This window comes from Erigeron canadensis, chromosome 4, assembly GCF_010389155.1.
Source record: "Erigeron canadensis isolate Cc75 chromosome 4, C_canadensis_v1, whole genome shotgun sequence".
NCBI classification, from domain to species: Eukaryota; Viridiplantae; Streptophyta; class Magnoliopsida; order Asterales; family Asteraceae; genus Erigeron; species Erigeron canadensis.
The window spans coordinates 39,103,384-39,118,438 of record NC_057764.1 but is presented as its reverse complement, the minus strand read 5'-3'; the positions used below and the strand labels follow the sequence as shown (position 1 = coordinate 39,118,438).

General features: G+C 34.4%; 2 protein-coding genes across 4 annotated transcripts; both read left to right on the top strand.

Annotated features, from left to right (window-relative positions):
- The first annotated feature begins 8,377 nt into the window (after positions 1-8,377).
- LOC122595451 (probable clathrin assembly protein At4g32285) lies at positions 8,378-11,118 on the top strand. Its single transcript, XM_043767813.1, has 2 exons — positions 8,378-8,477; positions 9,243-11,118. Exon 2 carries the CDS (start codon positions 9,296-9,298, stop codon positions 10,946-10,948), a length of 1,653 nt encoding a protein of 550 aa, XP_043623748.1. The 5' UTR covers positions 8,378-8,477; positions 9,243-9,295; the 3' UTR covers positions 10,949-11,118.
- A 999-nt stretch (positions 11,119-12,117) lies between these two features.
- LOC122595452 (actin-related protein 6) lies at positions 12,118-15,024 on the top strand. Of its 3 annotated transcripts, XR_006323218.1 has the most exons (9): positions 12,118-12,870; positions 13,016-13,232; positions 13,317-13,380; positions 13,472-13,556; positions 13,693-13,743; positions 13,821-13,883; positions 13,976-14,120; positions 14,545-14,651; positions 14,731-15,024. XR_006323218.1 is itself a non-coding variant. In XM_043767815.1 (8 exons), exons 1-7 carry the CDS (start codon positions 12,176-12,178, stop codon positions 14,103-14,105), a joined length of 1,302 nt encoding a protein of 433 aa, XP_043623750.1. In that variant the 5' UTR covers positions 12,118-12,175; the 3' UTR covers positions 14,106-14,120; positions 14,731-15,024. The 3 variants fall into 3 exon arrangements, 2 of the variants coding, with proteins under 2 accessions (XP_043623750.1, XP_043623749.1); XM_043767815.1 differs by lacking the exon at positions 14,545-14,651 and having other exon boundaries at positions 13,019-13,232; XM_043767814.1 differs by lacking the exon at positions 14,545-14,651.
- The last annotated feature ends 31 nt before the right edge of the window (positions 15,025-15,055 follow it).

Below are 15,055 nucleotides of genomic sequence, written 5' to 3'. Positions count from 1 at the left end.
AAAAGGAAGAAGAAAGGGATATGTGTGTGTGAATTGTAAAAGGGAAATGGAATGGAAAGGATTTGTTTTAAAAAAAAGGGGAAATTTTTTTTTATATTTATTTTGGTCAAACTAGCCGGTAGGCATTCACTCCACCTCGGTCAATGTGATGGTCAAAGGAAGAAAGGGCGAGAGGGAGAAGTCGGGCGAATGGGTTGTCGGTCGACGGGGGTGGTGTGGGGGGCGACGGTCGGCGAGGGAGGGCGAGGGTCGGGGGAAGGAAGGTCCACTCCGCTCAGTTTAAGCATCCTCCCTATCATTTATATTATACAGTATTGGATTGGATATGTAAGGGTCCATCAAATATGTTATGACACCGTATAGTATTTGAGAACATTCGCAGGTCATTTATGTAATTAGTGTGTCAAAAGCCTCTAGCTAGTTTGAAACGCTAGACTAGTTAGCGTTTAGATATGCAGCTTTTTGATCAAATTTAAAAGCTTAAAGCTCTTTAACCAAACATAACTTTTTCAAAGGTATCAGCTTTTTCTTAAAAGCTTGAAGCTTGTAACTCCTAAAAGTTCCTAAAAGCTTGCTGCCAAACATACCCATAGAGTAAACGACATAACTTTTCCCTGTGGTTTACTCAAATAATCATGTTTTGTCTTTATTTTTCAAAAACATCATGGATCATCCTTTATAGGAGGATGAGTTTCACGTTTAATCCTTTGACTTGTTGACTGCTCCTTTAAAGCTCCTCACGTGAGGGTATTTTAGTACTTTCTTAATCATAAAGGATCATATATGATAGTTTGACCGGATATTTAACTATCTGGAAGATTTTTTTATTTTTTATTAACGACTATTCGAGAGATCTATACATACAAACAATAAACTGATACATATTCAAGTTAATTGTATGAAAAAACTCACCACCACCATTCTGTTTCAATTCAATCTAGACAACTTTGCAGGTGTTTGATAGAATAAAATGGAAAAGGGAGAAAGGAAATAAAAATTACTTCTCTAGTTTTTTGTATTAGAGAATGGAAAGGGAAAGAGAGAAGTGATAATGGTTTCCTTTTTCTCCATTCTCTATAAATGGAAGAGAATGGTGAGAATGAAAATTGTTGTTTTTTTTGTTTTTTTATGGAGTTTAGTCTTAATAATATATATTTCTTAAAGTATAAAATTATCAAATTATGTATATTTTTTTGATATTTTATTTTTAAAAATAAAAACTTATTTTACACTTTAAACATTTATTTTAATAATTAACACTTTAAGCCCCTTATTCTCTAAAAATTTCCACTATCACAATTACATCAACTTACACCACTCGACACCGCCACCACCGCGAATGGTACCATCACCGACACCACTAGACCGCCTTCCCCACTACTGTCACCGGATTGCGCGGACACCGCGCTCGTATATAATATGAGTATGTGTTCGAATTATGTAAAAGACACTATACCCATTGTTTCAACGTTTAAATGTGTATTTTATTAGTTTGGCTTTCATCAATTATTATATAACACGTATAAAAATATTTTTTTTATCAAAATTGGTAAAGTTTGACTTTGAATTTTTTAAAAAATAGACGAGTTTGATGGAGTATAGGACGGAGGGGATTATGATGTAGTATTAGTATTAACTAGAATGTTTACCCCACGCGTTGCCGCGTTTTTTTTCCAGATGTACGCCATGTAATTTTAGTTATCCTGAGGAAGTTTGTTATCAACTCGGTTTTAATCTGTTAGTTCTTTTAAAATATCGTTATTAACCTTTTACATCAATTATCTAAACCACTCGATGCTGACACCACTAACGTCGTTATCACTACTATCTGTCGCTGCCACCACCACATTGTGGCTGTCACGATCACCACTTCATTACGCATGTATCGTGCTAGTTTAGTTTCTTAGACATTTTATTTCTAAAAATCTCCATACTCATAAATGGTTTCTTTCAAAAAAAATTTTTACTTCTTTTATTACGTAGATACATATGTAAACAATTGTAAGTTGTTAAATGACTACGGGTTGGGCACTTGGCAATTGTCCGTAAGTTGATTATATTGAAATTTTTTAGAAAATAATAGTACAAAAGAAACGTGTTTTAGTACATAGCTTATTCGAGACTTGAGTTAGCGCAAAAAAGAAAAAAAAACTTTAGAACAACAGGTCAAATGCAGTCGACGACGACTTACTTTTGTTTTTGTTGGGGGCTATAGTTAGCAAAATCTTAAAAATAATTGGATGTATAAAAACATAAAACAAATTAATAACTATATTAATCCAAACAATGACACTCTCATGAACAGTGATGTAATATATTGTCTTGCTTTAAATTTTACATGAACGTAATATGTAAAAATAATGCAAGTTATTAAAAACTGCTATATATACGAAACAGAGAAAATTAATCAAAACTAAATGTTTAAAAGTAAATTTATAAATGTGTGAAAGTTGTTTGATGTAAACACGAGAAACCAAAAGTTTGGTGTCAAAAAACTGAAACCGAAAACTTTAATGAGGGCAAAAGCTAGAAGTTAAAAACTTTAGAGGTTAAAAATTAAAAAATATAAATTATAAGGGGTAAAAAATGAAATTTGAGAAAAAAAAAAGAAAGAATGTTGTATCTAAACCATATGAACTTGTACTTTTTGTATTGCATTTTAGTATGTATATAATTTGTCTTTCTAGAAATTATTTATATACCGTTGCTTACCTAATTAATTTTGTTTTGGATAAATTGTGTGTTCAAATTTCAAAATACCCCAAACCGATTTCTTGCAACAAATAGAAGATATTCCCAAAATAAAGATCTTGTAAATTGTAATTTTTCACAAGGGAGAGGTTCGGTGGAAAGCAACAGGGTGTGTTGATTATGACTCTAGTTCCCAATAATATCTTATTTTTAAAGATATAACTAATAATAATAACTAGGAAGATCTACCCGCGCGTTGCGTGGCGCTAACTTGTCATATTGTTGATGGTTTGTCCGACGTCATATAAGAAGTATATGTTACATACAGTAAACTACGGGAGGATTAGATGTGGATATGAGTTTTTCACAAAAGTTAGTGTTCCACTTTACTTACAACCACTATCATGTCATGATCTTTGTATCTAACTAATCATGAATATGTTTACAAAAGATTTGTTGCAAGTTTTAGCTACAGAGTGTGCCATGACTTTCATATGTAACCCATCATGGACATCTTTACAAAGGGTTTGGAGCTAGTTATGCTAATGTTGAACTATTTTCACGTCTTGTGGCAGGCATATATTTGTATCAATCATTGTTTCGTGCCTTTTTGAGCCTTTTTGAAATGTTGATCTTATAATCTGCATTAGATCCAAACAACCATTAAACAGGCCCCAAATAGCTTTCAAACAACCCCTAGAAATCAGTAAAAAAAACAAAAAGAAAAAGTTTCAATGCAGCTTCCAAACAACCAATGTATTGCGAAAATGTAGTATAAAACTATAAATAATACCAAAATAGTTTGGAACATGGCGATGACATACAGCATGGCTTAAGGGCAAACATGGCAGCAAGTTCTATTATTGCCAAAGAGATTGCAAAGTCAAAGTATCAATTTATCATCAGATTTTACTCAACATACTAAACCTCCCTAAAACCACAACAAAAGCTAATATTTTAAAATTCATGTATTTAAGTACGATGGGTTTGACCTGTTTAGAAGGTTTTCAGTCTTTGGAATTTCTAGATTGAGGAATAGAAACATGTTGGTTGTCGACTGAAGTTGCGGCCTCTCTGCATTTAGTTAAAAAATTTCGGTTACTGTATATAAATGTTTTGATGCTAAAACTCACCTTCTTTTATTTATTATTAACTTATATGTGTGACCTTACCTGAGTAGCTGATGACCCTCATTCCGTGATAATTTGTTTGATCATCTATGGTGTTTGAAGCCCATGCTCTGCAACACATACACGAAGAATGGTCGTTGTGAATAAAGAAGGCCAAAGTAAAACATATATCTTATTCATAAAATAAGGTAAAGGAAACTCTAAAATGACCTTTTTTATAACATTTTTTGTGCTTTATAGAATGATTAGTGCTTTACATATTTGACTATTTGTCAATAGTGATGTGTGTTTGGAATCGTGGAATCCATCTTCTTAAAGCTCTGATGCGTATTGCCTTTGCTGTGATTCCTGACCTAAGTGAGGTGAAACTTTCATCTTCCATTCTAATAGAGTTTCTTATGACATTACAATATCAGTAGTGTTAGATACAAAAAAAAATATAGATAGTGACCAAAATTAAATAAAGTCAAAGACATATAAAAGAATAGTTCACAAAAAACCTTTTTTGCATTTATCTTATGACTTTGTGACAGATTTCTCTAAAACCAGCCGATATGAAATCTGCAGAAAAAAGAAAATATATAAACTGATTAACTTGTGACAATGCAGTATGTACCTATACCTATTGAGCTAAGCAACTAATGAGACCCATCACAACCAACTACAATTTATTTGGTAGAGTTGAGCCACTAATGCAACTATCACATCATCTAATGTTTCCTGCAGATGGTTTCTATAGGTACAAAACATATGCCATTCCCACCATAATATAAATATGAAACGCATTACATACTCATAAGCACATTGAACCTAATTTCAAGCATATGCTAATTTTGGACATTTTTTGGAGTTTGGATAATCTGAGAAACCTTTTGCAATGACCTTTATATCAAACAAAAGGCAGCCCATGCATATGATGATGGTGAATGGGGACAATTACTTACATCATGGCAATTTTCAAAGTGCCAAAGTTATTAGAAAATAATTCTGGTCCAACCATATCAATTTTCTCCCCTAATGGGTTAAATAGCTTCCACGTGGGTCTTTTACATTTAAAACGGACAGGTTACTATATTGGAATGAATGCCACCAGCACTCCAAAATTTTCACCATCATCACTCTTATAAATATTTCCCAGTTCTTTCATTCCATAGGCGATGAAAACCTCTACAAAAAGGTCAGTTATTATACTACACTTTGAAATTTTAATTCATCTTATTCTAACGTTTTAGCAAAAATCATGTATTAATTATAATGGTATATTGTAACCCCGTATCAAATCTTTGTTAATAAGAAAATCTCAAAAATAAAATAAATGTTGAATGTAAACGTATCATATATTTGTCCACCCAATATCAAATCTTTGTTAATAAGAAAATCTCAAAAATAAAATAAATGAAGACACATATAGAACAAAAAAAGAATATGTTGTATGTTAATTGATGAATGAAAAGCATAAAGAATTAAAGATGAATGAGATACAAAAATATTACCTACAGGTGGCAGTAAAATATTAACCCTGAAAAGGCAAAAACGAATTAAAAGGCCCTTGGAGTCGAACCAGGGATCACAAAATCCAACGGCAGAATCTCAAACCACTTTTTCCAACCTCTAATTTGTTTACAAATTACGTAACTTTATATAAATAATGCTGATGAACAATTACTGTTCATAAACATCGCCGTTAATGAGATTACAATAACTTTAAGGTTTGGGCTAAAAAAAAATGGGTTTGATAAGTTGAATTATTTAAACTCATCAAGTTTAGATGACAAATTGGGCCCATTAGTTTATAAAGGAAATGCTTATGTAGTCTGAAAAGATTGTGATAATAAAAACGGGCATGGATTTTCGATTGTGGGGCAATAAATACAATGACATATGAAGTGTCTGATTTTGTTAAAACCCGCGAGAAAAAAAGTTGGGTTCAAGAAATTGAACCCGCAAGAAGAAAAAGCCTGGTTCTAATTGAATACGCAAGAAAAACAAACACTCCAACTTGAGGGGGAGTCTTAGAAAAGAAAGAAATCATGAGATCAAAATAAATGTCATCACTTCCCTCGTTAAAAGATCTCAACTTGGACAAGAAGAAAAACATTTATTTGTTTCCTTATTTAGCTTACAAATTCTCTTATAAATAGGGACGTAGCTCAATATCACAATAAAACACAATGTAGTCCTTTAGTTTAGTTGTTCTCTTTTAAGGCTATTAAAAGCCTTATTGTCTTTTATTTAATTATCATAATTCTTTTATATTTTAATAATAATTGTTAACATGGTAAAGGATCGACTTAGGCAGCAAGCAAGATATCTATTAGAGTTAATTACTGAAATGGTACTTCACGTTTGCGCCATATTACTGGTTTCATACCTTTCCTTTCGAAATTACGCTGATCATATCCAACGTATGCAAATCTCCACTCAGACCATACTGGAGGCTAACGCCGTCAGTTGGCCGTTAAAATCTCCCTCACATAACTTGCACGTGAGGGATAAATATGTAATATCGCGTTTCTTAATTACTAAAATGGTACCTAACGTTTGCATGATATTGCTGGTTTCATACCTATATGTTTCTTAATTACTTAAATGGTACATAATGTTTAGTTATTAATTTTTTTATATATTTTTTTAATTTGTTTTATTTTTCTTTAATAAAAATTCTTCAAAACTTGTTATAATTTAATGAAAATAGTCAAAATGCACCTAAAATCCACTAAAAAATAATACTAAATAGTTATTTCATAACAAAATATAAGTTTTAAAGTTCACGAATAACCAAAAATAGTAATAAAGTATCATAAAAACAATTTTAAAAATAAAATAAAATATTCTTTTTTAAAAATTTCAGAAATACCGCAACGGTAATACCAGAAATATCCAGGAATACCAGAAATATCAACCGGTATTTACGGGTATTTAAAACATTGCTTTAAGCTTCGTATCGCAGTAAATACTGACTTGTATTTCTGGTATTACCATTGCGGTATTTCCGGAATTTAAATAAAAAAAAAATTCCTCGCAAAATTTTTTAAAATTGTTTTATGATACTTTATTGCTATTTTTGGTTATTCGTGAACTTTAAAACTTATATGTTGTTATAAAATAGCTATTTGGTATTATTTTTGAGTGGATTATAAGTGTATTCTGACTATTTTCATTAAATTATAACAAGTTTTGGAGAATTTTTATAAAAGAAAAATAAAACAAATTAAGAAAACAAAATAAAATAAAATAAACTAATAACTAAACATTAGGTACCATTTAAGTAATTAAGAAACATATAGGTATGAAACTAGCAATATCGTGCAAACGTTAGGTACCATTTCAGTAATTAGGAAACGCGATATTACATATTTACCCCTCACGTGCAAGTCACGTGGGGAAGGTTTTAACGGCCAGCTGACGGCGTTAGCCTCCAGTATGGTCCGAGTGGAGATTTGTATACGTTGGGTATGATCAGCATAATTTCAAAAGGAAAGGTATGAAACCAATAATATGACGCAAACGTGAGGTACCATTTCAGTAATTAACTCAATCTATTAGGGTGGACGGAGTGGTAAGGGGAGAGGGGCGGTACCGGATAGGTACCTGTTGGCACACCGCTCCCACCCCCGGTACCTATAGGATGGGGAGCGAATTGGGTACCACGGTGCCCGATCTCCTGCCTATCCTTTTTTGTCTTTTCTTCCTAAATAAATAGAAAGGGTGGGGAGGGGAGGGGAGAGGTGGGAAGGCATTCCTAACATTAGGCAGCGAGCAGGGAAGAGAAGCAAAATCGGGGAGAGGAGGGGTGGTAAAGCCCTCCGTCCACCCTTAATATTCTTTCCATATTTACTTTCAATGTTTTGTATAAATAGATGGCCATTACGCCCTAATCATCATCAATGAAAATAATAAAAAACCCTTTTGATTCATATACGTTGACATATCTAGGCTTTTATTTTCGGTTTATAACACGACTTCCTTATGTCATTGGCAAGCAACCTATTTTTTTTTTTTTTATAGACTTGTGATCATTTTCTTTTGCGACCAGTTTATGCACATAATCGTAAGAAAGATATTAGAAAATTGTTTATCTCAATTACTTAGAGTTATTATTGAAAACGCTTAACATTCACTTATTCATCAAAAGACGACTCATATTGAAAAGTTTTAAGTAATCAAATTATTCATAAAGCTTTCAAGCAATATTTGTTTTGATTTTTTATATTCAATTAGCATGTTTTATTTATGGTTACAATCATAATGTTTGTTACTGTCTTATGCTTTTATAATTTAAGTCAAGACTTTATTTCAAATAAAAAGTATTCTAAGAAGAAACAAAAATTAGGATCCACACAAATTTTAGTAAGGAAAAGTAACGGTTTCAGTTAGAAAAAGTCAAACGCGTAAAGGAGGGGGCTTATAGAAAATAAAGAATGCTTAAGGGAGTGAACTGAAAAAAGTTAAAAATGTCTTTATGAAAAGGAACACACTTGTCATATACCACTTCAATACATATTAATAAAGTTGCCCATGATACAATACAATGCATACATCACATTACATACAATTATAGCTTGTAAAAGTTTTCACTTTTCTCATACATATCGGTGTTTCTTATTCTTCTTTCTCAAATCTTGATCGACCATTCTATTCTCTTACATTTTCTTGGTAAGTTTCTAATCCATGTGTACGTGCGCGTTTTTGTGTATTGTGATCTAGATATATGTGTAGTGTGTTTGATGGTTTGTAGATCACAGTTTTTGAATTGTTGTGAAAGTGATCAATGATTATATATTCGACGTTGTTTTTCTGTCATATATTATATGTAATGTCGGATTTAATATCTGTTTCATGTTTGTGAGTGTGATTGTTATGTAAAAATATGCATATGACTCTGTTACATGTTTATTTGAGTATTTGTATTTGTTTATGTTTGACATATATATATATACACACACGACTTATATATAATATTGTTGATTGCTTATGTATGAATGTATATTACGTGTTTCTAAAATTAGTGATACATATAGACTTTGTCATCAATTTTTATTAAGTAAATCTTACAACTCCTAAGACATTCATGATGATATTTAATGATTGTATGATCAAAATTATTTTTTTTTTAAAAATCAGATCTTAACACTTCATGATGATTTTTAATGATTATTATGATATCATTGTAGAGGTTGAGATATGGGAATAACAGTCTCAGTTCATTGTGATAGAAAGTGTCATTTTTAAATGAAAATGTTTAGACATAGAGATAAAATGTAAAGTTAATAAATTGGGACAGAAAAATTATGAATTTGAGGTGTGGAAATGAAATGAATCAATGATACAACACTTCTGGTGTACCATGGTGGTTTTAATAGTTACAGAGTACTCATCTCAATCTCGAATTAAATTAACCAATTGCTCGTTTTTTTGTAGATTTAAACTCAAGATTTGAGGGACAAACGTTGATTAGCTGAGGGTTGGATTCGATGTCTTCAAGTACTATCAGAAAGGCGATTGGGGTGGTTAAAGACCAAACCAGTATAAGCCTAGCCAAAGTTGCAGGCAATGTAGCACCTGATCTCGAGGTCCTCATTGTAAAGGCAACGGGCCATGACAAAGAGCCTGCTGAAGAAAAGTATATAAGGGAGATTCTTCACCTGATAGCTCAATCTAGATGTTACGTAGGTGCTTGTGTTTACAACATTTCAAAGAGGTTGAGCAAAACTCATGACTGGGTTGTTGCATTGAAGGCATTGATGCTTGTACACAGATTGTTAGTTGATGGGGATCCGGTTTTTGGCCAAGAGATAATGTATGCAAGCAGGAAAGGGGCACGGGTTTTAAATATGTCAGACTTTCGTGTTGAGGCTTTATCAAACTACTGGGATCATTCAGGGTTTGTGAAGAATTATGGCATGTACCTTGATCAGAAGCTGAAATTTATAGCATTTGAAAGAAAACTATGTGTCTACAATGACAAGCGGCGGTTTGAAAATGGGCATGCAGACTTTAGAGATGATCATAGTTTTGGAATAAGTCACAAGTCGAAATCTTATGGTGATTTATATGAATCGGTATCACGAGGCGATAGAAAAGAGATGAAAGTGGCAGCAACACCAATGAGGGAGATGAAGGCTGACCGGCTCTTGGAGAGATTGGATAAACTGCTTCGGCTTATTGAACGTGTGTTGTCCTGTAGGCCTGCAGGAAATGCAAAAAGTAGCAAGATGGTGCTTGTTGCTCTCTACCTAGTTCTGAGTGAAAGTTTTCGGATTTATGCTGATATATGTGAGGCATTGGGCGTTTTGCTTGATAGGTTTCCAGAAATGGAGTACGCAAATTGTATTAAAACTTTTGATCAGTATGTCATTGCGGCAAAAACAATCGATGAGCTTATTGACTTTTATGGCTGGTCAAAAGAGTTGGGAGTTGCTAGAGCCTCAGAGTTCCCAGAGGTGCAAAAGGTTACTGATAATGTTTTGGGAACACTCGAGAGGTTCTTGAGGGAGAAGAAGAATCAGCTCAAGAAAAGCTTGGAAGCATGTTGTAAACAACATGGACCACTGCCCTTAGCTGAGGTGGAACAAACAACCGCAGACCTATTGGACCTGAAAGATGACACAGTGCCGCCTTTGTCATCTGAACCTAAGACAACCGAGTCTGACAAGGCAGCTACATGGCTGACACCAGTAGCCGGAAGTGGAAGAGCAGATTGGGAGCTTGCGTTGGTGGATTCATCCAGCAGCCTAACAAACCAGAAGGATAACATTGTAAGTGGTGGCCTTGATCTCGTAATGCTGAATGGAATATATGATCAAGGAGCAGCGACACAACATGCAAGCTACAATCAGATAAGTGCAGCACCCGTGTTAGCATTGCCTGCACCAAACAAAAATGTGCAGCCCATGGACCCACGGGACCCTTTTGCAGCATCACTCATGGTCCCACCACCGCCATATGTGCAACTTGCTGACCTCGAGAAGAAACAGAGTTTTCTTGCACAGGATAAACAGGTATGGCAACCATATGTAGGCAATGGGATGCTAGGCCAAGGGCCTGTGGGAATGATTAATCCTGGTGTTGCTACTTACAATCGCATGATGGAACAACAAGCAGGGTATACCTATGCACATTACTGATCGATTTTCTTCATATTCTTGATGCTTGATTCTACAAACGAATTTTCTATGAAGATATATCGACTCATTTTACATTTGAGTCGTGTAAAAAGAATTTTAATTCACTGAATAAAGTTTATGTGGACATCATTTTGGCCGGTTTTGTAATAAAACATAGCATTGAGATCAAAGATTGATGTTTTGGTACTTTCATTGTTTTTGATTGAACGGAAAAATTACATTATAAAGTTAAATGTCTGGAGCAAGTTGTGCCTGCTATCATGCATTCTGCAGATCAGATTCCGTGTGAGCAGCTGAGACAAACAATCTGATCCCCACAGGCATATTGCATTTGTCAACAGTTGATCAGTCAAATGAAAACCAGGTGTTCCTTCAGTAGAGAAATTTTATCGGCTATTACATAACTAAAACACATCATATGGTATATACGTAGTAATCTTGTCATATGGGTTGCATAGTAAAATTACCCGCATTGTGGAATTCTATTTTGCACTGTAAATATAATATACGTTCTGAGGATAATGAATGTTTCGTGGCAGCAGTTATTAATATTTAGACCTACCTTGTCGTCGATATACAGTAGTAGCATCATAGTCAACTATTTATGACTTGTAAAAAATATGCACACCAGAAAAGACATTGGGAGAGAAAGAGATGCAACATACAGGGAGAGAGGGACTTTGTAATGTTGGGTTAGACCTGTACCAGATTTGCCAATTTGACCCAAAAGAGACACTTTTGTCTAATAGAACACAGAATAGGTACTTTTCTTTCATTCAGTCTGATCATATCCTCCAATCTGACCAGAATTCTGAACATTTCACCAATCCACAAGATGATGACTAGGAGCTAATGATTATATTATCAAGAAAAAAGGTATGCCATTAGGCATGTAAAGGATGTCCTTTTTGCTGAATAAGTTAAAAATATATAGTAGTATATTTTGAGTTCGATAACGATCAACAATTGTGCTCGAGAAACTGTGTAACTTCCAATGGCTATCAGTGTGCTGTATGTAAATATGTAATCCTTGAGATTGCAACAATTTTTTTGGAAAGTTTTATTCATTTAAATTGTTTTATGAAAATATATTATTACTTATACTGTAATAAGCAGCTTTAAAAATAAAAACAAAAAAAAGCCGGGCCAGACACTCGATAAAACTAAAATAATCTAATACCGGTTCCCACACACGTCACTTCACTCTCTCTCACACACGGCGGCGCAATGTCATCAAACACCGTGGTCGTACTAGACAACGGCGCCGGACTAATCAAAGCCGGCATCGCCGGCGAACGCGACCCAACATCCATCGTCCCAAACTGCACAGCCCGTCCTCTCTCTTCAAAAAAACCCCTAATCGCCGACCAACTCTTATCTCCCACCGTCGACTTAACCTCCGCCGTAATCCGCCGTCCATTCGACCGCGGCTACTTAATCAACCCCGATCTCCAATCGTCAATCTGGTCCCACATTTTCAACACCCTCAGAATCACCCCGTCCACGTCATCGCTCTTACTAACCGAACCCTTGTTCAACCTCGCGTCAATCTCACGCGCCACCGACGAAATCGTCTTCGAAGAGTTCAATTTCAAGTCATTATTCGTGTCCGACTCGCCTAGTTTAGTTCATTTATACGAAGCTAGTAAACGCCCGTACGACGTCGTTTCGAAAACACAATGTAGCTTGGTTGTTGACTTAGGGTTTAGTTTTTGCCACGCGGCCCCGGTTTTTCAGAACTTTGTTTTGAATTATGGTGTGAAAAGAATGGATTTGGGTGGGAAGGCGTTGACTAATTATTTAAAAGAGCTGGTTAGTTATCGGTCCGTTAATGTGATGGATGAAACCTTTTTGATGGATGATGTTAAGGAGAAGCTGTGTTTTGTCTCCAACGATGTCGCTCGTGATCTGCAGATTGCTAGGTATTCCTAAAACTTAGGTTTCAAGCTTATTCTGTTACTAACTCAAACAATTAACACTTGTCAAACCCTCAATTATGACAATTGCATCCGGACATTGGCGGTCCTGATATCTTTTTTTTTTTTGTATTTGTTTTGTCATTTACAGCAGACGTGGTAATGACAACCATTTTAGGTGCACGTATGTGCTACCAGATGGTATCACACATACAAAGGGATTCATAAAAGATCCCCTTGAAGCACAAAGATATCTTAGTTTATCAGAGGATGGTGAATTGCCACACTCAGAAGGAACTGGTGAAGCTGATCAAACAGAAGTTAGAAGCAGACCATCGGAAAGGAATAAAATTGATCTTACAAAAAATGTGTGCTACTTTTGAGTTTTTGTCTAAAAAGCTATCTCTTTATCGATTAAGAAACTTAATAACAATTCACATATTGGAAAACAGGAATTCAGTTTGAGCAATGAGCGGTTTCTTGTCCCTGAGATGATCTTCCGTCCAGCTGATTTGGGTGCGTCTCAATCTCATGTACTTTATTGGGTAATGAAGATATCATTCAGGGGATTTAGTTTGATTTTCATTGAATTGTGAATATTGTGCAGGAATGAACCAAGCTGGACTGGCAGAATGTATTGTCCGGGCTGTCAATTCTTGTCATCCTTATCTTCATCCTGTGCTGTATGAAAGGTAATGTTACGTGTGCTCATTGAATAAGTGTCATTCGTGATTGCAACTTAATGTGATAGGAGAATGATATTGTGCTACCCTACAAATTTCGATTCTTGTTATTGTAAGTGGATTTTAATTCCAAGTTGTTTTGCAGTATCATATTGACAGGTGGAAGCACATTATTTCCAGGTTTTGCCAAAAGACTGTAAGTTTCACCTTTTTGTTTGAATTTGTCCTCAATTTCATGGGTGATCAAATATGATTCAATTTATTTGATTACAGGGAAACTGAGCTGCGCCCTCTAGTTCCAGATGTGTTCCAAGTGAAAATAACAACTCAAGAAGAGTAATAACACCATTCTCTTTCAAGATTTCACTATCTTTTAATGAATTTTCCTCAAATAAACTTATTGGAAAAAGCTGGTTTTGTATGTGCAGCCCCGTATTAGGCGTCTGGCGAGGGGGATCACTATTGGCATCCAGCCCTGATTTTGATGCAATGTGTGTCACCAAAGCTGAGTATGAAGAGCATGGCTCTTCACGTTGTCGTAGGAGATTCTTTCATTAGTTCACATCCCGAAAGGTACTTTATAATTATTTCATTTTTGGTTAGGTTGTATGTTGGAGGAAATGAATATGATAGTGAAAGAACGAAAATGTTTAGTCAATTACTCAAATGCAATAAAAACTGCGCGAAGAGGAATAAGCAAAACTTAAAGTTTACGAGTTTAAATATAGAAATTAGTGTTTTGTTTGTGTTCTCAATTGGTTATACTCAAATCAAAAAGGTATTTTTGCTAAATTAAATGATTTATTATACTATTGCTACAGCAGGCTCTGTTAGGAAATCAAAATAAGAAAAGTTAACAATCTAAAGAATAAGTATTAACAACTAAATGAGATAGAAGCAGAGGAACTACAGAAAATGTAGTGACGCTTATGTCGGGGTAACTATAATGTTGAGTAGAGGATGACGTTCTTGATGGAGAACTGGTAACATTTATCAGGCTATGCTATGTGAGATCCACCACCTCCCAGAAATTTGATAAGGAATTCATTGATAAGAAAGCATCTGGACGTGATACATTAATATTTGAGATAATTAATAGAGATGGTACGATTAATGTTTTTTCTTGTATGGCATCCTCACTTTTTTCTTTGACTGATCCTTAATTTCGTCTCATTTCTTGTAGTGAAACATCAGTTTTAGATTGAAACCACCATAGATGAATCAAGCACAGAGGAAATTGCTGACTAATTGAGTTTGAAACAGTTTATTGTCTTGGAGAGAGTAAGATAGCAAAACAGTGGACAAATTCAAGTGTTTTGAAACATGATTATTTGACAAAAAAAGAAAAAATGCCACCTTGTAACGTTAAGACTATCATGTGGACTTGTAGATAACATATAAACATTATGGCAGAAGTTGTTTTACATCTGAGATCTCTAGCGCATAATGTGATATTCTTGTACTTTTTTCTGTGTAAGCTGTATCTTTTTTTCAAACGTCTAGTTTTA